This window comes from Lepisma saccharinum, chromosome 3 (genome assembly GCF_977018435.1).
Source record: "Lepisma saccharinum chromosome 3, izLepSacc3.1, whole genome shotgun sequence".
Classification (NCBI taxonomy): domain Eukaryota; kingdom Metazoa; phylum Arthropoda; class Insecta; order Zygentoma; family Lepismatidae; genus Lepisma; species Lepisma saccharinum.
In genome coordinates, this window is record NC_139231.1 from 130,148,242 (window position 1) to 130,175,766 (window position 27,525).

At 37.5% G+C, this 27,525-nt stretch overlaps 1 protein-coding gene across 2 annotated transcripts; it reads left to right on the forward strand.

Moving 5' to 3' along the window:
• The first annotated feature begins 78 nt into the window (after positions 1–78).
• Positions 79–27,062, forward strand: mRpL22 (mitochondrial ribosomal protein L22). 2 transcript variants are annotated; one of them, XM_083120167.1, is made up of 4 exons: positions 79–167; positions 13,530–13,795; positions 19,021–19,234; positions 25,871–27,044. In XM_083120167.1, exons 2-4 carry the CDS (start codon positions 13,547–13,549, stop codon positions 26,086–26,088), a joined length of 681 nt encoding a protein of 226 aa, XP_082976293.1. In that variant the 5' UTR covers positions 79–167; positions 13,530–13,546; the 3' UTR covers positions 26,089–27,044. The 2 variants fall into 2 exon arrangements, with proteins under 2 accessions (XP_082976293.1, XP_082976294.1); XM_083120168.1 differs by lacking the exon at positions 79–167 and adding an exon at positions 502–648 and having other exon boundaries at positions 25,871–27,062.
• Positions 27,063–27,525: the final 463 nt, after the last annotated feature.

The following is a 27,525-nucleotide window of genomic DNA, read 5'->3' on the forward strand; positions in this document are numbered from 1 at the left end:
AAGATTTCATTGATCTAATCCAAGAACAACATTTGTATTAAATGGATGCAACCATCATCCACCACAGATTATTTCAAACAACACAATAACCTGTGGTGTTACAATTTTTACGAAAAATTACCAAAAAGACCCACCAAACGGTCTAAATCAAAATAAATTAAGAAGAGGTAAACTGAACACACTATTATACTTTCTTAATGTAAAGTTTGGTAAGAGTTCGTTATATCGGAGACACATGTCTTCACTTTTACAGAAGAAACAAATTACGGAAATGAGTTTCTCTAAGCTTTGGAACCTTCGTCGAGGTATTTTCTTTCATCGTGGAATATATTTGGGTAACAGTTTGATATAGCCAAAACACATTTCACTCGTCCATTTCGTCTTTTTTTACATTCGTACTTACCTATTATGCATTGAGAAACATTATTTAAGGTGGGATTTTGCTTTTTTCATTGAAATAATTGTGATTTTTCACATTGCGGGTATTTATTGTTCGTTGCTTTTTCGCTTGTTACACGCAATATGGCGGGCATATCTCGACTAGCGATGTCTATCATCTGTGGGTATGCGGCTAGAGTCTAGTTTACGTCCTTCTTGCCCGTTTACAAAACCGTGCTAGCAGACAGCCGGCGCTCCGACATCCGTAGGGTAAGTAAGTTTTTCTTTTTATACTTTGTCACTAACCATTCACGGGAACGAGGTATGCCTACGAGGTTAGGTTAGGTTCCATTAGTACTCATTTCACCCCTAAATATGTGCTTCATCATCAAAAAATGTCCTCAGTACGTTCAATCACGCATATCCAGACAACATCGCTTTTTCTCGATTTTCTCCTCCAGGAAATTTTTCCTCGCCTTGGGATTTAGTTTGTTAAATTCCTTATACAATAACCTTTCCATATATATGACACGTATTCCTTATGAAAAGGACGTAAACTAGACTCTTACCGGGTATGCAGTCTTTCAAACCATCTTAACTGAAAAATTCATACTTTCGTGTTACAGATTTTGGTACTATTATAGTATAAGGGAAACGCCTATAAATCATATATTTCGCACTTTTTTACATTGCTAACGTACTATTTTGGAATGCGAAATATTTCCTAAGGTGAAATAATGCATTTCTAACTAAGATAATGTCTATTTCTTACATTTACGAGTACTTACTGTTACTTGTTATTTCGATTCTGTAACACATTATGGCGGGCGATAGCATACTGATTTAGGGCGCGTTTTGTCGATTTATGCAGTGTTGCAACCTCGTTCACCGGAAAATACCTACTTTCGTGCCCGTATTCGAAATTATGCTAATACCTCGCAAACCATTGACATTAGCCCCACAAACCATTCACGCTAGCCCTGAAAAGCATTGACGTTAGCCCCACAAACCATTCACGCTAGCCCCGAAAACCATTGACGTTAGCCCCAAAAACCATTCACATTAGCCCCAAAAACCTTTTTTCGTAAGGTTAGGTTAAGTTGGGCAAGGATAGTTAAAAAAGAAAATACTAGACGTCATGTTCTAGTGAAAACATGGCGAGGCTGAAACACTGACTATGGGGTTGTGTTATCTTAACACACGGAACATTATACTCTCGTGCAGAAAGCAAATGGCAGCACAGAAACAGCGTGTCGGACAGAGATTTTTGCTGAAAACGACATGTTTTCGCATTAAAATGGATCAAAACTAGATTCACGAACTTCCACAACGCTACAGAAAATGATTTCCGGAAGTACTTTCTCCTGTAAATTTGAAGAAATCCGTTTCCCTTATACTATAATGTTACCCAGATTTTTTTCCGGGTTCCAAAACGCCACGAACCATGCACGGATAGCCCCACAGACCATTCACGGCAAGTTAGGTTAAGTTCTGTTATTTATTTATTTAAATTTCCAGTACAGCAGAAGCCATTTTAAACCAGACAGAAACAACACTAAAACAATAGACTAAGATTAAAAACACAAAGGAAAGGATAACATAAAATAAACAAAAATAAAACAAGCCAAAACAGTACCAAGGTAAATAGATCAGTTTCACAAAAGCATTACTTATGTACAATTTTTTCTATGTTGCTGATATAAAATGCATATGAGGTGAATATATCTATTTGGTTTGAGATTCTATTGAACTGATTCGGTAGCCTATGGAATAGTGAACGTTGTATGAGTGAGAGCCTGGGAGTTGCAGTGTGGAAAGTTTCCTTGCTCCGTGTTTTATGTCTAGGCAATCTGACTGAGAGTTTGTGGAGTGGGATGCTGCATCTTAAGTTTCCATTTATGATCTTATATAGCAATTTCATATCTGCAATGTATCTACGAGTTTCTGGAGTATTAATATGCAGATTTACAAGCAGATGTCTCTTAGACAGGTGTCTCAGGGCAGGCACTCTATATCGAACGATGGAGAGGAAAAGGCTGAGAACACTGTCGATCTTGGAGGTATGAGAATGGGCAGCCATGTTCCAGATTGGTGAACAATATTCTAGAATGGGGGACACAAATGTCTTGAAGTAAATGGAAATTGATTTCGGTGAATCTGTAAAGTAGGCCTAGCATACACATTGTCTTTTTTGTGATTGTTGATATGTGATTATCAAAATTTAGTTTTGAATCTATGAGGATACCTAGATCTCGGTGTTGTGCTTCTTTTGCTAGAGGGAGGTCGGTGAGCGTATAGTTGCGTTCAAGAATGTTTTGTTTCAATGAAATTATTATGTAAGAGCATTTAGAAGGGTTTGTGGACAGTTTCCATTGCTTACACCATTCAGAGAATCTGTTAATGTCATTTTGGAGAATTTGCATGTGTGATGGCTGTTTTATTTCTCTCATAATCTTGCAATCATCGGCAAACATTAGAATTGTGCTTGAGATGGGGGAATTAAAGAGGTCATCCAGATATAATACAAATAACAAAGGGCCAAGAATGCTTCCTTGCGGCACACCAGATATAACAGGAAGCCAGTTAGAATGAGTTCCAGGAAGTATAACGCGTTGTTGTCTATTTCTTAAATAGTCTTTCACTAATTTTAACGTGTTTCCAGTTATGTTAAATCTGTTAGATAATTTATGCAGTAAATAATGGTGATCCACTGAATCAAAAACTTTGGACAGATCAAAGTAAACAACATCTAACTGATTACGATTAGTAATTGCGTTTATGGCACAGGATTGCATACAAGACAGATTGGTAAGGCATGAAGAATTTGGAAGAAAGCTGGGTAACACTTTACTATACCTGAGACAGATTTCTTCAAATTTACAGGAGAAAGTACTTACGCAAATCATTTTCTGTAGCGTTGTTGATGTTCGGGAATGTAATTTTGATTCATTTTAATGCGAATGCATGTGGTTTTGTACGAAAATCTATTTCCGACGTGCTATTGCTGCTGCCACTATTTGCTTCCTGCATGAGAGCACAATACGCTCTCGTATTGTCCGTATATGCTAAATTGAATTAAAGGAGTGCTAATGGAACCAAACCTAACAGGCCTAACCTAACCTAGTAGGCATACCTCGTCCCCGTGATGGTTTGTGGGGCTATCGTGAATTTTTGGGCTAACGTCAACGGTTTTTCTGGCTCAAGGAACGATCAACGGTAAGCTATCGCCATGTTGTGTGTGAAAATAAACAAGAACAGTAAGTACTCGTAAATGTAAGAAATATACATTACTTTCCTAACAAATTCAATTATTTCACCTAAGTAAGTGTTCCGGAATGCAGAATAGTACGTTAGCAATGTAAAAAAGTGCGAAAGAAATGATTCCCAGGTGTCTCAGGTATAGTAAAGTAGTACCCAAAGCGGTGTTGTGCTGGGTTAATGTAAGGGGATGTGAATTTCAGAAGTCTTTTTTTTCAGAATTTTTTCACAGACAATAGCAAGTGTGGAAAGGAGATAAATGGGCCTATAACATGTATCGTTAGTATTTCCAGATATAAAAATAGGAATGATATTTGCTTTCTTCCATTGAGTGGGAAAGCAGCCTTCAGAGAAGCACCTATTGTATAACATTGCAAGAGGAGTAGCTAGTGAGTGAGCTGTTTTTTGAAGGAAAATAGTAGGAATATTGTCCGGTCCAGATGCTCGGTGAGTAGAAAAGGATATAAGGAAGTTCAAGACTTCCCCTGGTTCTGTAAAGACGGTAGAAAGAGAGTGAGAGCAGATAGATTTGATAGGCGGGTGATCTAAAACATAATTTGAAACAAAATTATTTTGAAATGTTAGATTGAATAGTTCAGCTCTATCATTACCAACAGCTGAAATGTCATTGTGTGTTACTTCTAAAGGGATGCGCTTGGTTTGTCTCCGTGAATTTATTAATGTCCAGAATCTCTTTGTATTAGTAAGGAGTTCGTTTGTGACTGTGTTGACATATTCGGTGTATTTCTGTTTCATAAGGTCTTTACTATGCTTTCGAAGTGGTTTAGGTTAGGCAAACAATTAAAATTATCATGTTCTGGGAAAACAATGGCGTCGTTGGAAACACTGACGGGGGGTTACATCATCGAATGTATCGCAGAGACATTAATGTCGAAAAAGGCAAGAGTTTACAATACCGGACCACTCTCCAAATTCTATGAAATTTCGCATACTTGACCGCCAATTATTAGATGCAGATTCATGATTAGGAGCTCTCAATTAGTGAGTATGCGAAATTTCATAAAAATTGGAGAGTGGTCCGGTATTGTAAACTCGTTCCGTCGAAAAATTCATGTTTTACCGGCCGAATAAATTGAACGAAGGGAGAAACTTCCACAACCTTTCCAAAGTCTGCAGAAACTCAGTTCCGAAAGTACTTTTCCTGTAAAATGAAGAAATGTGTTTTGGCTATATCAAACTGTGACCTATATTTGACCAGGAAATCATGTATTTTTCAACAAAAATATCTCACCGACACACAATTGGGCCAAAGTTCCTTGTAAAAATTGCATTCGTAGCATGATGAAATCGCAATAAAACAAAAGGAACTTGGGTCTATGTTTTCGTGGTTAGGTTAGGCAGGTTAGGTTTGGTTCCCTTAGCTTTAAAATAAAGTCCCTAAATGCATTCTACTAAGGTTCCGATATACTTCTACATCCATTCCCATGCTTCTACGATATTTATTGTCACTTGTCGACGGAGAATATCTTGTCCATGAGAAGTGTAATTTTCAAGTTGTTTTATTTCAAAAATAACTTTTTTCGAGTCCAAACAGTGCTTATTACTTTAAGGAAGGTTCAAATTTCGTGTGACAATGATTTCCAAAATTCTACGATAACACTGATCGGCATGAAAATCCTCCCACGAGGATGAACGGGTGTACCTTATAGATTTCGAGTCGCTGATTACGAATATCGCATTGAAAAAGTTCCAGCACGTAAGGTTTTTTTTTTAGGGGGCATTTTCCATAAAAATTTACCGAAAAATTGTATTTTTTTAATGAAATTGTATGTTTTATGCTTGGAATGCATAATTGTGTATTTTTACCTCAATCCCCCCCCGAAATAGAAAAAATCCAAATACACCCCACCCACTCCAAAAAAAACAGTGAATTCTGCCACAACACACATTTTTTTAAGAATTCCAGATAAATGTCAAAACAAAAATGTGAATAATATTGCATTTTACTGCTGGAAGAAATATTTTCACGATGTCCCATGAGCCATAAGTGACTGTCTCTAAAATGAATGGTATCTTACAGTTTTAAACTATGTGTGGCAGGCTTATTTGTGCACATTGGAGTTCAACGTTTTATTTTCGTTACACTCTTCCTACACTGTCACCTCGGCTTCCTTCAAGGTAAAAGGATTCGTAATCAACTTGTGGTCATTCGTTGGCACCCCCTTGTCTAGATGACAAACAGGATGTGGCTGGAAAAAGGTGCCAAGACATCCACCTCGTTGTCCCATGATGCAGATATTTTACTTCCGAGGTGATCGTGGTGTAAGAGAGTCGCATTACTCTGTGTCTGTTTATATCGTTAAGGAAAAATGTTTCTGCGTGAAATATTGACATTTGTGTTAAACCAACATGCCACGAACTTGCAAAAATTCGGTAGATTCATTCTGCTACATATGTGGGGAAGTGGTCTTCAAGGGGCAAAGTAGGGCATTGTCACCGTTCCTAAAGACAGCGTACCACCTGTACTTTGGGTGTAAAGTCGGCGACCAGGATCGCAATTGGGCTCCCAAACAAGGTTGTAACTCGTGTGCGCGTACTCTAAAAGGATGATTAAAAGGTACACATAAATCGATACCATTCGCCGTACCTATGGTTTGGCACGAGCCCCGGGATCATGTTGCAGGCTGTTACTTCTGCCTGACCAATATTACAGGTTTCTCAAAAGGCACGAAGCATAAAATACAGTATCCTGACTTGGATTCCGCGAGGAGACCTGTCCCACATGATGTTGTTCTGCCTGTACCCGTACCACCTGACTCATACACACTGAGCAGTGTTTCATCCGACGAAGAACCTGCGACTTGTCAGGATGTTGCACAATCTTCGAGTACGCATTCAGATCCCAATTACGCCCCAGTGTCTGACACTAAGGAACCACATGTGATAAGTCAGGAAGAACTGAATTATCTGATCAGACTTAAACCTTCCGAAGACCAAGGCACTGTTGCTTGCATCACGACTTCAACAATGGAATCTACTTGACCGAGATGTGAATATATCGATGTACAGAAAAAGAGAGGTGAGCCTAGTTCCTAATTTTACAAAGGATGGTGATTTGGTGTATTGCAGTGACATTCCGTCGCTTATGGAATAACTGAAATTTGACTACAGCACTGAAGAATATAGACTGTTCGTAGATTCGTCGCGGACTAGCCTGAAGGCAGAGTTACTACACAATTGCAATCAATATCCTGCCTACCCTGTTGCTCATGCTGTGCATATGAAAGAAACATGCGGAACCTACTACAGAAATTAAATTACGAACAGTTTAAGTGGTGTGTATGTGCTGACCTTAAGGTTATTGCCATCCTCACCGGTTTACAAGGAGGTTACACCAAACACTGCTGTTTCTTGTGTCATTGGGACAGTCGAGCCAAAGAGCAGTACACCATTACAAAATGGCCACCAAGGAACCAACTGGTCCCAGGAGAGATGAATGTGGCTAATGAACTTCTTGTGGATCCGGAGAAAGTATTCTTACCACCTCTCCATATAAAATTAGGTCTAATGATGGTATTTGTCAAGGCCCTGAAGCAGGATGGTGAAGCATTTACTCATATCAGAAAACTGTTCCCAAGACTTAGCGAGGCCAAGGTGAAAAAAGGTGTTTATACAGGGTCTCAAATCAGAGACGTTTTGAAGGATCCTACATTTCTTTCTAAGCTAAGTGATGTGGAACGTGAGGCTAGGGAGGCCTTTCAGTAATTTTCTCGGGAATCATAAGTCACCTAATTACAAAGACATTGTGGGCAGGTTAATTACTTCATTTCGTACCATGGGATGTAATATGTCCCTCAGGTTACATTTCCTGCATTGTCACTTGGACTTCTTCCCTCAACAGTACAGCTTGGGTGAGGTCTCCGATGAACACGGTGAAAGGTCTCATCAACAAATAGCTACCATGGAGAGGAGCTACCGTGGGAATTGGAGTGTGAATATGTTGGCCGACTCCTTTTGGAATGCGACACGCGAGACACCCTGTACAAATTACAAGAGGAGCAGGAACACCAATTGACATGCAAATGTTGAACTTTTACTCTTTATGTAGTTGTATCTGCTTGTTTTATATTGAAATTCTGATGATAGCATGCAATTTTATATGGGGGGAGAATAGCACCTTTGCGTGGTAATTGAAACCCACCCCCACCCCTCCCTCAAAACTGGTACATCTTGGAGAAAAACGGGTTGCGGATTCTAACTCGGGAGCTCGAAATCTATAAGAATTACCTAATTTGGTTCATGAGAGCGACAAAAAGTTTAATTTTGCCGAACAGTGTAATCAGTCTTTTGTGCTAGGAGAAATGATGAAACAATCGGAACCGTTACCGCTACCATGCATAATGTCTCGTGGTGCTATCCGTGAATGGTTCGTGGGTCTATCCGGAAATGGTTCGTGGGGCTATCCATCAGCTACCCGGGCTATCCATCAGCTACCCGGGCTATCCGTCAGCTACCCGTGCATAATGTAAAATTTTAACACGTGACGAAGGTTGGAAACACTGCATACCCACAACTTGAGTCAAAATGTGCCCACCATATTGTGTGTTACAGAAGCGAAGAAAGGAATCAAAAAAATCACTCTGTATGTGAAAAATCGTGTTTGTTTTCATGTAAAAAGCATAATGGCACCTTGAACTATGTTCTGCAATGCACAATTGGTAAGTACGAACCATGCGAAACACGAAATATCCGATTGTAATGTGTCTCCGATATAACGAACTGTTACCATAAAGTTTTGTTATGCATGTGAATAAATTATTTTGCGAGATAGTGTTGGAAATAATACAACCACAATGTTGTATTTCTTGTCGCTTAATTTCTTTGTAATCTTTAATTTTATCATTATTTGGTACCCTTGACCCTCTGTGCCCCCTATGCCGTGTAGCAGAACAGCCCGAAGTCTTAGCGCAAGTAAATATTAGTACCCAAAAAAACACTTTCCACAACAGCAGCTATAATTTTACATAGTTAGGTTAGGATTGGTACTGATAGTTATTTTCGACATGTCCTTCTGCTATTTTAGTGTGCATACAAACAGTTTTTACTAACAAAAAGCGGCGAAAGTACACCGAAATTGCATTTTTCACTTATGTGGGCCATACTTGGGATCAAATATCTCAGTTATTTGTGCTTTCCTAACGCTGGAACCACTTTTATATTACATAATACATTCAAATCGGCTGATAAAAATTTACTATTTCACAAACACATGTAACTTCTTTGTTTCGTCATTTTTAACATTCGTACTTACCTATCTGCTTTGTGGAACATTCTTTAAGGTGTATTCACGTTTTTCGATGAAAGTAATTTCAATTTTTCAAATTACGAGTACTTCTTTCTTTTCGTTTTTTTCGCTTCTGTAAGACACAATATGGTGCGTACACCTTCGTAGATCATCACGCGTCGTGCTTGTGTTTTGTCAATTTTCATTGAGTATGCAGTGTTTCCAACCTTCTTAACCCAAAAAATACAAACATAGTTAAAATGCGTTGAACCATTGAAGATAGCCCCAAGACATATTACGTAAGGTTAGGTTTAGTTAGGTAAGGCAAACATAGTTAAAAATCATGTAACTAGTTAGGATAGGGAAACATAGTTAAAATTTGTTTAACTGTGTTTGCCTAACCTAACCTTTCGTAATGTTTCTTGGGGCTATCGTGAAAGGTTCAACGGATTTTAATTATGTTTGTAATTTTGGTTGAAAACACAGAAGGTTGGAAACACTGCATACCCAATGAACATCGACAAAACACAAGCACGACGCGGGATGATCTACGAAGGTGTATGCGCCAAAGGCTATTGTGCGTCGGAGAATTAATTTTCAACAAAAAACATGAATTTCCGCTATGATACATTCCCACATGACAGAAAACACCTTTCAGATGTTAGACAATGCTACAGGAACTTATTACCGTAAGTAGTTTCGTCTGTAAAAATGAAGAAATCTGTTTGTGGAATAGTAAATTGTTACCAATTTTTCTTTCAACAAATATTTTTTTTTTCGAATCCAAACAGTGCTCATTACTTTAAGGGAGGCTCAAATTTCATGTGACAATGATTTCCAAAATTCTACAATGATTAGTCTCTCTGCTAGGAGAATTTTAAAATAATCCTAAAACGATGTAATTCTCGAGGGGGTATAGTGGGCCAACGGCTCCCATTACGTTAATCTGTGTTTAGGGGTTAGGAGGTAGACCAGCAACAGCCGAACCTAGCCCATCAATAAAGTCAGCTAATTATGATAAATTAACTCAATATTCGTTACATGTTATTTCATCCGTAAACCACAGTGTGCCGTACATGTGTGTATGCGCAACAAAGAAATAAACATAAATTTACTTTTGTGTGTTAATAGATAAACCCACGTGGTGTTCAGTCTCCAAACGAAGCAAAACATTTTCAGCTCTGCTATTGTTAACATTGATTGGTGATTAACCTTGTACATACTTTACTCGTCAATAAATTACACCAAGGATTCTGAAACCCAATTACAAATTTAAAACCCGTTTTCAAAAGGGTAAAAACCTCCATATGAAGCTACATTAACATGTAATGAAATTTGTATATCCCTAAATAATGCACATTATAATTAAAAGAAAAAGTAAGTAGTTTACGGGAAATCAATTTGGAAATTCTTCAAACTATTGTAAATATAACCAATTGATGGTGGAATTTTTTTCACTTGTATGGGGAGTTAATACAGATCTTGACTTTGCCAATAAGTCTTTTGCATTTCCTGAGGGTGAATCTCATTTTTCCTTTCTGCTTCCTGTTATAAAATTGACATCTGCGTGCATTCATATGTTCTTCTGCTACCCATTGCATGCGTTAACTAATATGTGAAGAATAGTGAGTTATCCTGGAAACTAAGATAATAATCTCTGTATCTTGCTGAGGAATATGTGCCGTAGGTAGACTAAAATAGTTATTAAAAGTGTCTCCAGATAAAGCTTTATTCACTTGAGTCTCCCCCTCTGCAGATATCCCAAAAGACCACATGCTCTTAGAGGTCACAAATGTACAGAAAAAGCACATGGTGTTGTTGCATGTAGATCTGCAGACTGGGGTTTCAGTAGTATGCACACTGTTACACATGGACTCTCAACCAGGAGATTGGGAAATGCACCCTAGTGGCCAGGGGCCCAGGGGCGTCTGCCATTGGCTGAGCGAGGGTGGGCTCTAGCCCACCCAAGTAGAATGAATACATGATACATATTATTTAGATAACGCAAAGTAACCCAGTAAAGAATTATAGTGTAAAGCACACAAAGTGGCCTTAACATTTGAGTAACATAACTCAGTTTCGCTTCAAAAATTAATAACGTTTCCAGATTCTCAGTTGGTTTCCTTTCGTTAATGTGCGAAATATAAACATGTAAACAAAATGTCATTGTTCTGCGGTTAGGAGATGTTGCAGTGCTTTTCATCCATCACTTTCCGTTGTTGACGTTAATTGTTTGGTTCCCTTGTGTTTCTTGGAGCAGCGCTGTCTTTGATATTTTTTCCCTTTCCTGGACTTCATTTACAATTCAAGAAATCTATTTCAACAGCCATGGTTCATTTGCAACGTTTCATTCTTAGTGTGCGTGAGCAGTTGGCGGAATTTGTGGCGTGGTGGTGTGCGTTTACATATTATACCAGTATGTATTTTGCTTTTATTTGGAGTAAATTCATGTGTAAATTTGTGATTGCTTTTGTGTGAAGATGAAATTTTAGTTAGTCTGGTATGGTGCAAGCAGATCAAGAGTGCTTATAGAACATATTCATTATCTAGCTTATGTATGGCTAAGGTCTAAAAAATTTGTAAAAATAAAATAAATGCCATGGCATGCCCCCCCCCTCCCCCTCTACATACATCCTTCATTCTAATCTAATGGGATCCGTTAAATGACCAGAACCTTTTTTCTCGCACAATTTAAATTCCTTAACATGTTAGTAAACAAGTTAGTGGGCTATATCTGATTATTTTAGACAAGATAGTAAAATGTATAAACTTGATAATGCGATTCATAAAAGTCATTCTGATGCTAGTGTAAAGGAATTTTGAAGATATTTCAGCAGTTGAAGTTGAGATTCAGAAGAAGACACGATGGAACCAGTAAATGATTCTGCTGTTTTAAACTCTCTTCCCAGTGATATTGCCGAAACTCCAAATGAACTTCTGCAACAACCTGTATTAACGCATTTTCCTCTGAAAGCATCTGGCAATACATTAGAGAAGTTACCAGGCTGATTGGTATAATGGTTGGAATACAGTGTTCAAATTGTTTCAGCCTTTTGCTTCCCATGTAGATTCTTTGTAACTGAAAGAAAACATGGGACAGTCACATTAAAAAAAATGGCTTTAATAACTGGAAACGAGCTTTGGATAAAGATTCTGGTTTTTGAAAATATGACAGCGGTAATGCTCAAACATCTGCTCAGGTTTCGTGTGAGTCCTGAATTAAAATGCAAGAATAAAATAAAGAAGTGTCAGTTTGTAGTCTTAGTAAGTGAAGCACATTTGGCTCAAGAAAAAAAACATTATTTCAATCTTTAATTCTCATAATTTATTCGCTGTAGTTTTCGTTCGTTAGTGCACGTGTGTTTCTATGTTTGTCAGTAAATCGACCAACATTGACAGTTCGTATTTCCATCATCGTAAAAAGGGTACCTACTTTGATTGTCATTTCAAATGATCAAATGAAACTTTTAACACATATAAAGAAAATGAGAAAAACTAAAAAAGTTAGAAAAATCAAATAAATAAGTTTGTTTAAAATGGTTATTCCAGAATTCTATTTACTTTTCCAGTAACTGTAACTAAATGAGTTTTGGTATATTAAGTAACATCCCTGTCCGGTGACGAATAAAGCTAGCTGACAAAACTTGTCAGCACTTGCACTGAATATTGTGGAATAAGAGTTTACACAGGAAACGGCGAGGGTGCCTACCTTTAGGAGAGGTGAGGGAGAGGAGACAAAAGGAGATGAGAAAGGTAGAACGTGGTCTTTTTGCTTGTAATCGTCAAGAGGAGAGGAGCTTGAGCAATAGCTTTATTTCGTTACCGAACAGGCGTAAGTTATCTTCACCCTATCTGCCATTCCCACTTGCTCAGTCAAAAGTGTTAAATCTAAAACATGGGTTTTCCAATTTATTACTAAATGATAAGCTAAGTATTTGTACCTGGCTCTTTAGGGTCGCCTCTACCATCAAGTGTTACAAATTAGTGGGGTGAGGTTTGATCCCCGCATTCCAAATGCTGGAATGCTACGATTAAGTCTTTTTTAAAAGTTATCAGTTGAAAATGACTTTACCCATCATTGTGTCGCTAGTTTACAAACTTTGTTTGCCTTGCAAAAGCATAGAGAAGCTTTACTTTAACTGATGAAAGCGTATTTCACTTTTTTTTTTTTTTTACAAAATACAGGTAATTCATATGCCGATTTTTTTAACACTAATAAAAATTGCTTACAAAATATTTCTAATAATTGGATTGTAGGTATGAATTTAAGCCACGAACAAGAATGCTGCAGTACAACATAATTTTGGGGGGACCCTCATGAAATGTCGCTCCACCGTGAAATTTTCTAGTGCTGGCCCTGGCCCTGGCCATGATCACTGAACCACAAATATTTTATCCACCCTAAGAAAAATTTCTGGCGATACCACTGCCACGGGCTCCAAGGTTTGACACACACTGAAAGCAAAAGTGTTAATGAAACAACCAGTAAAAATTGGTGATAGTAAAAACCCCTCTCTCAGAACTGGAGACTGCACTACCTATGAAGGGTTAAGTGTGTTTTATGACTTCAACCCCAAATCTATTTTATAAGTAACAACATGACTAAAACAGTTCATGACTAAAAATCACTTCTGAATTTTATTTTCAGTTTCTGAGTCTGCAGTGATGTATTGCATTAGGTTGTGCATTTCAAGACTAACTTCTTGTACTGCGAGGAGTGGTGTGTTGGAAAGTAGTGTGTGCCCTCGAGGTCTTCTGCTTCATGAACCACTTACTAGCCAACTGACTGTTGTGGGCATTCACTGTAGTGCACCTGCACAGGCCTTCCAAAAGAAATCTGGGCCACAAAAATGGCTCACAAATAATAGGAAGATATACCCTCCCCAAGCACCTGACGAAGAAAGAAGACCAGCTGTGAGTAATTTTATGTTTCAGCTTTTATTATTATTATTATTATTTGTACTACTGTTTTCATAAAAATTATGAGGTTTCATTGTTATGTTATACTGTGTGATCTGTTTAAGATATAAGAAAAGTAAATCATTGAATACAAGAAGGTAGGGGTGTGCGGGACAGAAATATTTTGGTCGTGACGGGAATTTCTTTAAATCCTGAATTTCGGGGCTGGAAAAATTTGCAACTTCCCAACTAGGTTGGCAAATTTTCAGGATGGGAAATGTTCGAAATTTCATGACACACTGGAAATCTCGAATTTTAGTCATTTTTCACCTTAGGTGATTGTTTTTGCATTTCTGATTAAAAACTAAAAATTTCCGGCAAGTTCCAGAAACTTACAATGCAGAAAACATCAACAATGAACCACTTTTAAAAATGACCATTTTGAATTTCGTGACTGTTCGGGGTCCAAGGAAGGTGGGAAGTCATTTCGGGAATTTTTTTTCCCCAATCCCAGTACGAACTTTTCGGGATCTTGCACACCCCCACAAGAAGGTAATATGCATCTCTTGAGTAGTTTGTTTGGATGGGAGTGGGATGGATGTAGGGGTTTACATCTGGTTTAGCCATACCGGTACATCCTAACTTATAGACAGGGGTTTATGTAGAATTTTCAATCTGGCGGGGGGGGGGGGGTTAAGGGTATATTTTACAGCCAAAATGCCCAAGAACTGAGTATTTGTGAAAAGTTTAGGGGGAGAGAGTGTGAATAAATCACTGTTTGGCATGCACAGTGTATCATATATTGTAAATTCTTGCAGAGGAAAGTGTTCATATACCAATTACCTATACATGTTCTAAAAGTTTGTACTCTGCAGTTGCCGCACAATTTGTTATTGGACAGTCATCTTCCAAAATGATGGCTTAGATCACTCCAGAAATGCTGCATGCCATGTTGAACTGTGCCATGTCCTCTGTGACAGTCATGTTGGGTTAATGATGAAGTATTAATAAGTTAATGATTTGGACACAAAATCGGTGATCCTCCTACACATGTACATACCAATAACTGGTAATAAAATAGATTCTTTTCTGCAAATTTTTCATTTCTATTTGTCACATCTCAAATGGGTCACTGTGTATGTTAAATTGAACTTTGTGTCATTATAGTCTTCAAAGTTGTGCTAGATTTCTAACCACGATAGTTATAATCCATTCATTTATTTTTATAAAGATGATCACTAAATCCATGTCTCAAAAACTTACATATTTACACACAAATCCATGTAATTTTATAAAAAAGATCACTAAATCCATGTCTCGAAAACTTATATATTTTCACACAACTCCATCCTTAACAATGAATCAACAAAGAAATTTAATGTCGACATACAAAGTTCTTATAACATTCTAGATGTTCACTGATTCATTCTCTACAACTTTTCCCAGCTAAGGCAGTAAGAGATTCCTACTGTGACATCTGTAGTCACTCTCACATGTTCTCGGATCCCATTTAAATTGAAAACTGTGTTTCAGAATGAATGACTAGTGCATATAGCAAGAGCCACAAGTCTGCTTACTCAGTGAAAACTACACGTGGTTCCACTTAGCCTATCTCAGCATGAAGTGACAAAAACAGACTTCTGATTTTTTCATCAAGCATGCTGTGTGGAATTTTCAAAATACGTTTTCTTCCTTATATTGAAAAACACCATACAATTTTATTAGTGAACATCCAGCCGCAGTAGCTCAGTTCTTAAGGCATCTGACTACCATGTGAGAGACCCGGGATTTTTCCACCTGTTCAAGTGGCTCTGGCATCAACCCAGCATCATATAAACTGGATACCTGGAGTAAACTCGGGGGGGGGGGGATAAAGGCAGCCAGGGGCATGGTGTGGATCACATCACCCCCTCCTTCGGCCATGATCAAGAAAGTGTGGGGCTCTAACTCCACACCCTGTATATGCCTTCATGGCATGGTGCAAAGCACAGTGGAGCACTTTACCTTTTTTTACCATGAAATTTTAGTAGGATTATGGGGCCATATGACAGCTTAAACTCTGCAAATCTGTTGGGGTGTTTTTGCATTGAACACTGCAAACATTGGTTAACCCCTTAACCGCGGCGGAACTATATATAGACTCTCGAAAAACGGGACTATTTTGCGGCACGACTATATATAGACGGTGTTTGAAAATTAACGGCTGTTGTATTGCGGCAAGTCATATTTATAGGCCCCTTTTTTAATGCTTTTACAGGTCTGTGCAAGAAGTTTGCAAGCAAACAGTCCATTTTTGTGCATTGTTGGTACCGAAAAAAAAAATACCTTGTATTGTGTGTTTACCATTGTTACTATATGGACTCTATTGATTATCGTATACTGCTTTGTGTTAGGTGGCTTTTCTTTTAGTTCGAGAGCTGCTTCCCAAGAGGAAGTTTCGTTAGCTAGTGGTGTGCATTGTGCAATGGTACATATTTATTTTGTGTATTGCACACAGAATTTTTGCAATGGCGGGGAGAAACCTCAGACGTACTGATATTCAGCATCTACTGGAGCATGACTTAGATGATGATTTTCTGGATGAAATCTCTGATGTTGAAAGTGAAGGTACTTGCAGTGAAGATATTGTTTCAAGTGATGAAGATGCTCAAAACGATAGGACAGGAATTGAAGAAGAAGATGGTGAAACTAGCGGCAGTGAGTTGGAAGATGAAACTGCATCTGATACATGGACTGAATCTTCAATGGTAAGCAGAGACCCTTTCCCATTCACAGGTGACAGTGGTGTGAAGTTAGTGCTTTCGAATCCACAAAGTCCATTGGATATATTTCAGTCTTTTTTTGATAAAGTTCTGATGGAATATATTGTGAGCGAAACAAATAAATATGCTAGTAAAGTAGGAGATGACAAAAGAAGATCAGGTAAAATGAGACGGAAAAGCAGAGACCTTTTATGGAAGGACACAAGTGTTGGTGAGATGTACGTCTTCCTAGCTATCATTATTCTGCAAGGGATTGTCAGAAAGTCGACGATCGAATCTTACCACTCTACCAACCCTCTGATATCCACTCCTTTCTTCTCCAAGTGCATTAGTAGGGACAGGTTCAGCTTACTTATGAAATATTTGCACTTGTCTGATAAAGTAGAACAAGATGTGCCAACCATAAAATTTCGAGATGTGCTAGACTTTCTTCTCGGAAAGTTCAAATCCCATTACATTCCAGCTAAAAATATAAGTATTGATGAATCATTGCTCTTGTGGAAAGGAAGACTCAGGTGGAAAAGATACATCCTTCTCAAGAGAGCCAGGTTTGGCATTGAATGTTACATATTAGCAGAAGCTGAAACTGGCTATGTTTGGAATCTTCTAGTTTGCACGGGTAAAAAAACGACTTATCCCTGTAATATTTGAGGAATATCTGAAGAAATTAGCAAAGGATTCACCAAGCCAACGAAGATAGTTTTGAGTCTTATTGAACCATTATTGAATAAAGGATACACTCTTGGAATAGACAATTTCTATGCCTCTCCTGAGCTTTATGAGATTCTTGTCACTAACAAAACAGATGCCATAGGAACAGTGCGTTTCACGAGGAAGAACCTTTGCAAGGAAGTAAATGACAAAGTGTTGAAAAAAGGCGAAACTATTGTTAAGTTCAAGAGTAAGCTCATGCACATGAAGTGGAGAGACAAGAAATATGTACATATGCTGAGCACAATTTATGATGACACGAAGGAAGAAGTCCAGGTTGCAGGAAAACCCATTAGCAAACCCACAGTATGTGTACAGTATAAAAGGTGTCACATGGGAGGAATAGATCTAATGGACCAAATTACATCTGCTTCCTCGCCTACAAGAAAAGGAGTTAAGAAATACTACAAGAAGATATTTTTCAGATTGCTTGAGATAACTCTTCCCAACAGCCACATCATTTACAGACGCAATGGAGGTGGAAAGAAATTTCTTGATTTCAAAATGGATCTCGTTGAGCAGCTCATCAGTGCTTATGGAAAAGATGTGTACTGGATTAGAAAACCAACAGGTCCCCTCAACTTAGGAACATGTCCCACAAGGCTTACAGGAAGACATTTCCCAGTCGAAATTCTTACAGGTGATGCACCTGGTCCCAAGAAGAAGCTTCAAAGAAGATGCGTGTATTGCACACTACAAAACAAAGTTAGAAGAAGTATCTATTGCTGTGACGTATGTGAGTTGCCATTGTGCATCATACCATGTTTTAAAGAGTATCATACAGTGGAGAACTTACAAAAGTAAATATGAGCCTGAGTAAAAAAGGACTATTGACAGTGACATTATATATTGAATGTAGATTACAATTGCAATTATTAGTTTTTCTTATTGTAAGTTAGGTATATACTGACTCTATAGCAACAAAAGTTTTTGTGGCATTATTGTAATCAAAATATAAAAAAAATCACTAATATTAATTTTGTAATTACGTGTATTTTGTTTGTTATTGAAGAAATAAACAAAAATTTCAATGTACAAAAAACTATTACACATTTTACTCTATGAAAATAATTAAAAGTACAAATTAAAAATTTGTGCATTTTAAAAATATAAAAATAAAAATAATTTATGAATCCAAAAATTAATATATAATGGTAAATTGCGGCAGAGTATATATATAGATTGTTTTGATTAACTTCATTTTGCGGAGAGTCTAAATATAGTTATTATTTATGATGAATTTATTTTGCGGTGGCGTCTATATATAGACGATCTTTTCTTTGTCGAACTTCTCTTCAAGGCTGCCACGGTAAAGGGGTTAAATATGTTCAAATACTATTTTCACCAAACAATATTTAATTGTACTAACTTTATCTTTGGATATCTCTTATCTTCCACCCTTCAAGCTTGATATGTGATGTACACATTTGAATGTAAGCTAATTTTTGAAAATATCTAAAATTAGGAAATATTAAAAAAAAAATCAAAACCCTTGTAAAGCTTTCATAGAAATACAATCCACACCCACTCACCACAAATGGTTGAAATCTGATAGGTCAGTCAGCCCTGTCTGATGTGACATGGAATCACTCAGTCATATTGTTATTATTTCTATTATGAGTGTGACAACAATTCTCAAAGATTTAGAATTACATAATTTTATTGCTTGGTGATTTATTTATATTTTTTTGTGACAAATTTGGTAACTCATAATTATTTTAGGCTATCTGAGGGTTGATTTATTTAATTTTTATGTATGCCTTTCAGTTTGTTTGCCACATGAAGACAAACATTAAGTACAGTCCATGGAAGATGTGGTATATTGCATGTCTAATTCGAGGTATGTCAGTTGATGAGGCATTGAAACAGCTGAGCTTCGTGTCTAGGAAGGGTTCAGCATACGTAAAAGAAACACTCTTAGAAGCCCAGGAAATGGCAGTGAGAGATCATAATGTGGAGTACAAAAGCAACTTATGGGTTTGTAAGTGTATCATTATTATTGCCATTATTTTGATGTACTTACTGATTTTCTGATGCTGCAGAAAGCGTGAATCTTATCTAGGTACATACCAAGATACTTCAGACACACATTTGGTTGTTTATTTGATTTACCTATTCAAGTAGAATTGCTTGTATTATTTTCTGTGGATAGTGTTAATACCTTCATATTAGATTTGTCCGGTTTCAACATGTTTGTGCATGCCACTCTCAATATTTACAATTACTTTTTCAAATTTACGTGATGTGCAGTAAATCTGCATGTAAATATAATTCATAACCATATTACAAATATGTGGACCCATAATAGATTTGTTTGGTACACCAAGTTATATGTAAATTGTTGAAGACAGGTTCCCTACCTTTGTACTGATACTCCTGTTGCATAAATAGCTTTCAATCCACTTGCATTCAGGACCAGGGAAATCAATTGTTGACATAATTTCTGTCTTCATTAATTGGGATGAACAGTGTCGAATGCTTTAGTGATATCTAGTGATATACTCACTCATGAACTGCTTACTTTACGATGTACGAGGGTCGGTCAAATGAAAATGTTAATTTTTTTTATCTACTAGATTTCTGCATGTGAAGTTGCACAAGTATGCTGCATTTCATCATTGACCCATACTGATCCACATATATTTCCAAGTCTGAGTTAATGCCAGTATACATCAAGAAGAAGAATATTTGGAATCTCTGTGCAGTCACTTACGGACCACTGCAAAGTCTTTCCACCCATCTGCGTGCGGACTGATGCCATTGTTGAACTTCCTTCTCTATTTGTAAACTTGCTACTCGTCGGTGGCGCGTGTGTATGCACGAGGCACCATCTTTAAAATGACAAAAATGGTGTTGTGAAGCTCACTTGATCAGTGTTGCATCCTTGAGGTCTTGTTGCAAATAACAATCGATACCTCAAGTAAATTTGACCTGTTTGCATTCTGTCCTGTAAATTTTTTTGGTATTTTAAAAAAAATTCATTTGACTATCCCTCATAATAGCTGCACCAATTATTCAACAGTTCTGTTGAGCAATTTTTCCTAAAAGCAAACTCTCTATCCATAGTAGGTTGTTACAATGAAGATATTGTTCTGATTTCTTATCTATCACCTTCTCAGGATTCCAATATATAACAATTCCACACAGGTAAAACAGTGACGGCAAAAAATCAGGTGAAACCAGGGCTGGTTCAGTTGCTCAGTTGTTATACGATATGCCAGAGACCCACTTTCAAGTCCTGGTCGAGCCTGAATTTTTTCACAGAAATTTCTATACAATACATCCCCTGTGTCTGCCAAATGATTACGTAATTGTAGCATGTTTATTGCATAAAGTCCAGGAATGTTTTATTGAACGAATTTGAAAATGTACTTGCACATATAAAATAAGAAATAATTAGAATAAGAAAATGTTGAGCAACAATTTCATAGCTACTCTTGTCTGGTTTTCTAAACCAGAATCTGATATTTCTTAATACACGAAGTAGTTTGTAAATTGTCTTTATGATGCTGTATGAACACAGAATATGTTTTGTCACCAACAGAGATTTTATCGTAGAATTAAACACCAATGGATTTTGCATGACTCCACATGGAATGACTACAAAAATCAAAGAGTTTCCAGTAATATATAATGTTCTCGTCTGTCTACCATGCGAAAGACCCAGGTTTGATCCGTAGCGAGGGAAAACCGGTATTTTTTCCACCTTTTCAAGTGGCTCCAGCACCCACCCAGTGTCGTGCAAAGTGGGTACCTGAAGGAAACTCTGGGGCCCTATACACCTTCATGGGGTGGTGCAAAGCACAAGGGAGCACTTTACTTTTTATAATGTTCTACCATTTATAACCATTCAGAGTTACTAAATATTGGTTGTCTAGAAATCCATGTGAATATCCCGATTCATAAAAGACTAGTATCTCAACTACAGAAGGTTGTTCGCTTTATATCAGACCATTTTTGACAGGTACTCACCTTAAGAGATACCGTGCCGCCACAACTGATCATGTTCTATTGGACCCCCAGCATTGTGGACTATCACCCGGCATCGCAGTTTCCATTGCAGCAAGCTCCGGCTCAGGACAGGCATGGGAATTCTATCCCACTCCTCCCTGCAAGCTTTCCATAGACCATCCAGGGTGCGTGGGCGGCGATGTTGAAGACGTCGTTTCAACAGTCCAAATGCGCAAAAATCCATTGGACTGGCATCTGGGCTTTTCACAGGAATGTCTTCAAACAGAATGACAAGAATTCCTATTTCCTCTGCCATTTCATGATACAAACATAGTGATGTTCTGGCTGTATGACTCGAAGCATTGTCCATATGGATCATCACCTGGTTCGCGTCCGTTCCATACAATTGTGGGATGTCTCTCCGATAGATAGGTGTCAGAATGGAGTCTTGGAAGTATCTGGCATTCACCTTCACGTTTTTGTCCACCTTGCGTATCATCAACTTACCTTCATATTTGAATCCCGTCACAACCATAAAGCCACGAGGGAAACTTTCCCTGCACTGACGAATAAAGTTGCTGCCCCCCTTGCCGTTAATGTCACGGTGTGTGACACTTTGCCTGCAGCCCTTCTCCTGGTGGTTTTCGTGGGTGAATGTTTCGCAAGGAGAGCCTGTTGTGTGTAACGGGCCACAATAGCTTTCGCAGAGTCACCCCGAGTGTTTCACAATCAGTGTTGCCAAGTTGGCACTTTTGGGGCCAGAACTGGCCCTTTTGTGTACGTACTCAGCCCCAAAATTCAGCAAAAGCCCAAATGGGCTTTTTAGCCCTACAGAGAGAAATCTTGCTACAAATCTAGCCCTTTCAGTAATGAAATGTTTTTTGGTATTTTCAGTAAAGTAAACTGCAAAGAAGAATTCACTTAACCGAACCTCCTCTGCACCTGCAAGCTCGTCCTGTGACCCCTCTTGGGGAGCAGGTAGCAAGTGCACATTGTCACTTTATCCCCTTGTTTCTGGTTTTGATATGCTGTGTAGCCCGAGGCGAATTACGGAAAGCGTGGATTCCAGAAAATGCGAATCTTTGTTCAGTTGTATTGCATCTGGTCCTTGAAAGATCACAGAAATGCGATGCGGAATCGACGAATCGTTCGTAACAATGAGGCTCGACCAGAGACTAGTTCGTGTGTGCGGCCGTGTGTGTGTGTGTGTGTGTGTGCATGTTCATATATATGAAGGAGGAATATGCCGAAAATGTGTAATGCTTTTGTGTAATTTACTGCACCACAATTTACGGGGGAAATAAATTATTTAAGGTAAGAAAATTTAATTTAGTTGAGCATATGCCCCTCATCTTGACAATTGTCCAACAACAATGATTTTGTTAAAAGTAAAATTTTAACGGTTCTTTATGTTTTGCCACCTGCTGATTCCGAAAATGAAGTCAGAAATTGTCAATCACCCACCATTTTTTTGTAACAATAAAAATATAATTCTGCATTATTTTTGCAGCATGCAGTCCATAATTAGCTGATTGGTAGGCAATATTTAAAATATTTTTATTTCTTTGCTCCAACAATACACTAGTAACATTATGCCATTAATGTCTGCATGAATGATAACAATTAAACTTGTTAAACAATCCGACTGAAAAATTTGACAATGATTAACTTTTCAACGCAATACTGTGATTTAACTGTTATGTCTACTTCTCATTTCAATAGCAAGTTGTCTGCAGGAAAGAAGCTCTCCTGAGTGTTCTTTCCAGTGAGTGTTTCGAAGCAAAGACAGAATCATGTCAAGAAGTTGCGTAAACGACAGGAACAATTTTTGTTATATCTGTGGTGAGTTGACCTTAAAAGCAAATAGGAGAACATTTACTCCTCGTGTAAGAAAAGCTTATGAGTGTTACTTTGACAATAACATAGACTAAAACAAGAAATTGGCCCCTGATATCTGTTGTGCGAACTGTGTAACGCTTTTGAGTGGTTGGCTGAAATGATCCTGTCATATGCCTTTTGGAATTCCTATGATATGATGGGAACCTAAGGTTCATATAACAGACTGCTATTTTTGCTTCACAAATATATCTGGGATAAATTCAAAATCAAGGCAAACAGTGAAATATCCATCACTAGAATTATCAACTCGACCGATGCCTCATGGGCCTGGAGTTACTATACCTGCTCTACCAGATCACATAAGTATAACGGAAGAAAGTGAAAGTGTTCCTAACAAATGCAGTGAATTGCATAATGATCCTGATTTTGTGGGGAGTGTTTCAACAGCTGAACCTCACTTAATAACTCAAGACCTCACTTAATAACTCAAGAGGGTCTTAACGATTTAGTTCGAAATCTAGAGTTAAGTAATGGTAAAGCAGAACTGCTTGCATCGCGATTAAAAGGATGGCTTTTGTTGGTGAGTGACACTAGTTATTTTTTTCCAGCAACGCCAAAAAGACTTTGTAGATATGTATGCTGAAGATAAGGACCTTGTTTTCTGTTGTAACATTGATGGTCTATTAGAGTCACTAGGTGTTGTCCCTAAAAGTGAAGAATGGCGTTTGTTTTTAGACTCTTCGAAAACAAGTTTGAAAGGAGTGCTACTGCACAATTGAAATAATTATCCAAGCATTCCCGTAGCATATTCCTGGGGCATGAGGGAATTTTATGAAAACATGAAACTGTTATTAACAAATATCCAGTATTATAAATACTCTTGGGAGATATGTGGAGATTTTAAAGTTATTGCTATCTTCTTAGGATTGCAACTAGGTTACACCAAATTTTGCTGTTTCCTGTGTAAATGGGACAGCAGAGATAGAAAAAATCATTATGTTAAAAAGAACTGGCCGAAGAGAGAGTCACTCATCGCTAGGGGCATGCATATTTCGTTTTTGACGAAAAAAACGAAATTTGAAAAAACACATTGTAGTGTTAATTTTTCATGTTTTTGAAAGGTGTGAGGTGCATTTTGTGACCATATTTTGTCACGAAATAATGCGAAATGAACTGCAAAAAGCGAAATTAACTCTTAAACACGAAATTCAGGATTTATTCACCGCCGTGACACCTTCCGAGGTCTGAATTATCCTGAGAGTTATGCAATTCCCGGAAAATTGATTAATTCTGCTGTTAATATTGGAGAAGCAAAAATGGACTCCTTTATACAGAAATAAACTTAATACTCTGATAACTACATAAATGTGCTATTAGAAGTGAAATGTTAATTCTGTGGAATAAGTGTAGTTTTTAAATCAAATTTAGGATTATTTTCACAATTTTAAAACCAATATGTCTTTTTATATACCACTTATCATCCATTTTTTCACCGCTATAACACCGATATTTTATTTTATTTACCGCTTTTGAACCCGAAATTGACTCAGTTTTTGTACCGAAATTTTGCCTTTTTATTTACCAAAAATATGTGCCTCTACTCATCGCAGGACAGGAGAATTTTGTTCATCCACCACTTGTACGTTCAGACAAAATCTTACTGCCTTCTCTCCACATAAAGCTTGATCTGATGAAGAATTTTGTTAAAGAAATGGACCGCGAGGGTAGTGGATTTATGTTCTTCAAAGAGAGGTTTTCGCGAATTACTGAGGCGAAACTAAAAGAGGGAATATTTGTTGGCTCTCAAATCAGGAAACTAATGAAAGATAATGATTTTGAAAAGAACCTAAATGAGCTGGAATTGGCTGCTTGGCAATCTTTCAAGGAAGTTCGCATAAATTTGCTCAGAAACAACAAGTCAGAAAATTACCGAAAACTTGTCAGTAATTTGATTCAGAACTATCATGCTCTGGGGTGTAATATGTGTCTGAAGATACACTTTTTAGACTCCCACCTCGTTTCTTCCCGCAATACCTTGGGACAATGAGCGACGAACATGGAGAACGTTTCCACCAGGAAATTGGTGAAATGGAAAGGGTCTACCAGGGAAAATGGACTCCAAATATGTTGGCAGATTATTGCTGCACACTAAAAAGAGATGTTTCTCAGGCAAAGTACAGTCGAAAATCAAGTTCGAAGATATTCTAGATATGCCATTGTAAATAATATTGCATCGTATCACTATAAGGCTATATAAGATTTGTATGTACCCTGTTACTCAAATTTCATTGGTGATGGATAAATTCTGTAATGAGATTTGAAATCAGCACATCAAATTCAATTAGAATCACCCCAACTTCTCTTTTAACAGACAAAAACTTCAATTTTGTTGGACAGTGTTATTTGTGGTTCTTGAGTTTCAGAATTTTTGCACCAAAACACCCAAGTTTTGTAAATTTAGCCCCCTGGATGTGAATTTTAGCTCCATTTTGGGTGCGATTTAGCCCGTTTTTCTCTCGTGCTGTTGGCAACACTGTTCACAATGCGTACATATGAAAACTTAGCATGGAAAAGGGCCATTACGTAACCCTCCCAATACCGGTTGATTTTCGGTGCCATTTGATAACATTCACTACCAACACTCACACACCTACAAGGTCAGACACAACACTGCTCCCGCCAGCAGACCCATAGTTCCAGCATGATATGCCGGGTGGCAGCACCGAATCGACAATGGTCGGATATAAAGCGAACAACCTCTGTATACCTGATGTATTAGTGTGTATTATGAATACCAGATATTCCTAAATTTGTTTCGTTTTTCCAGCTGAATCTTTCTGTGGAAAGGGACCTGTAGTTAGAGGTATCCGTCGTCATGCTCGTAAGAGGATTGGAAAAGTTGAGTACTTCTATTGTCACTACTTTGTGTGCCTGGAGGAAGGCCCACCACCAAAACATTACTACCCACCTCCACAAACAGGCCCAGAGATGCTGCAGAACTGGCTTCAAGAAATGCGACAAAGGAGGATAACAGGGAGCATGTAGTAAAATGACCCTTCATATAAACTATGTACATAGACCATGTTACACAATAAGATCGTCAACTTAATTGTAGTGAACAGTGAGTTTGTGAAAATTTGACTTTTCTGTACAGTAGGAAAATATTCCTTCAATAAAGTTTTATAATGTAATTTATAAATAATGTATATTTTATTGATTGTAATGCTCAAGCATTCAAGCAACCTTCTGTGGTTATGCTGGCACCTTGTAATCAAAGAGTTTCCAGGTTCAATACTTGGTGGAGGCTCATACATAGCACATTGGCTCTAAACCCACTTTAAACTTTAAGTCCAGTTCTGATTAGGTGACGTGAGCGTGCAGTGGACTGTAACTTGGACATACATAGAAATTTATAGTAAAAACTAAGGTTACCACTGATCAGAAATTTGGGATCGACCTAGGAGTATGAAAGAGAGAGAATTATAAAATGAAAATTCCCAGTTAGGATATACGTACATCGTAGAACTCGAATGTTTCAGTAGAAAATTCACACTTCCCTTGTCAAGCAAACTGTGCATTGTTCAGAATGTTAAAAAATGACATAGTTTGACAAGAAATGAAAAGAAGTACATGAAGTACAAGATTTTGCAAACTTTATCTTCACTGTATTTGAGCAGAGTGGATCCATGGAGAAATATCCAATGAAATTTAATATAACACATCAAGGGATACGTTTTTGATTGATGTGTTGCCTTATTAATAAAAAGGGAAAGAAACAGGTATTTTCAGAATAAGGATGAAAATTTAGAATCAAACACAATTGTTGGTATCCGTTTAATCAATTCATATTACATTATTAGTGCAAGTTGTTATCACCAATTGAATATCTTTTAAAATTAAAATTACAGATGATGATAAACATGTGAAAATGTTATAATTGATAATTTCATTTGCAGTGATTAAAATTAGAGGTAGTATTGTACATGTTGAGCATTACCTAGTATGTGCACTATGAAGAGTTCTTTTTTGTATACATTAGAAGTCCAAATATATATATTTCAAGTCATATGCAAACTTTAGATGGAAACAAAAATATCTTCTGCATGTAGCAAGAGGCACTTCTAATTACAATATATGTTACATATAAGCATACTTAATAAATTTAGTACAAGACAGTGCTTCAAAAAACATATTTTATTTTTATTAGCAAAAGCAGCACATGCTATAATAAATCACAAATATTGGCTTCTCACAAACTTCTTGCTTGTACTACCTTCAAAACCAATTACATCATAAGTAAGCTAAATTATGTTCTGTAATGAATCATATTCAAGATTACTGATACATTTTGCTTTGATAAGGAGAAGGTCTGGTTCCTATGATCTCTATGGTTTTGTCTTCTATGAGCAGTAAACTATTCGCAAGCAACACATTGTATGATGCAGTTAGTTAACCAGTTGCTTCCTATAGCTTTTTTCAGCC

What these genes read in the sequence shown, in the direction of transcription:
- mRpL22 (XM_083120167.1), top strand. Translation starts at nt 13,547, where the DNA reads ATGTATTGCATTAGGTTGTGCATTTCAAGACTAACTTCTTGTACTGCG. An exon ending in ACGAAGAAAGAAGACCAGCT is followed by an intron (nt 13,796 to 19,020) that starts GTGAGTAATTTT and finishes TATGCCTTTCAG; the next exon opens with TTTGTTTGCCACATGAAGAC. An exon ending in CAAAAGCAACTTATGGGTTT is followed by an intron (nt 19,235 to 25,870) that starts GTAAGTGTATCA and finishes TCGTTTTTCCAG; the next exon opens with CTGAATCTTTCTGTGGAAAG.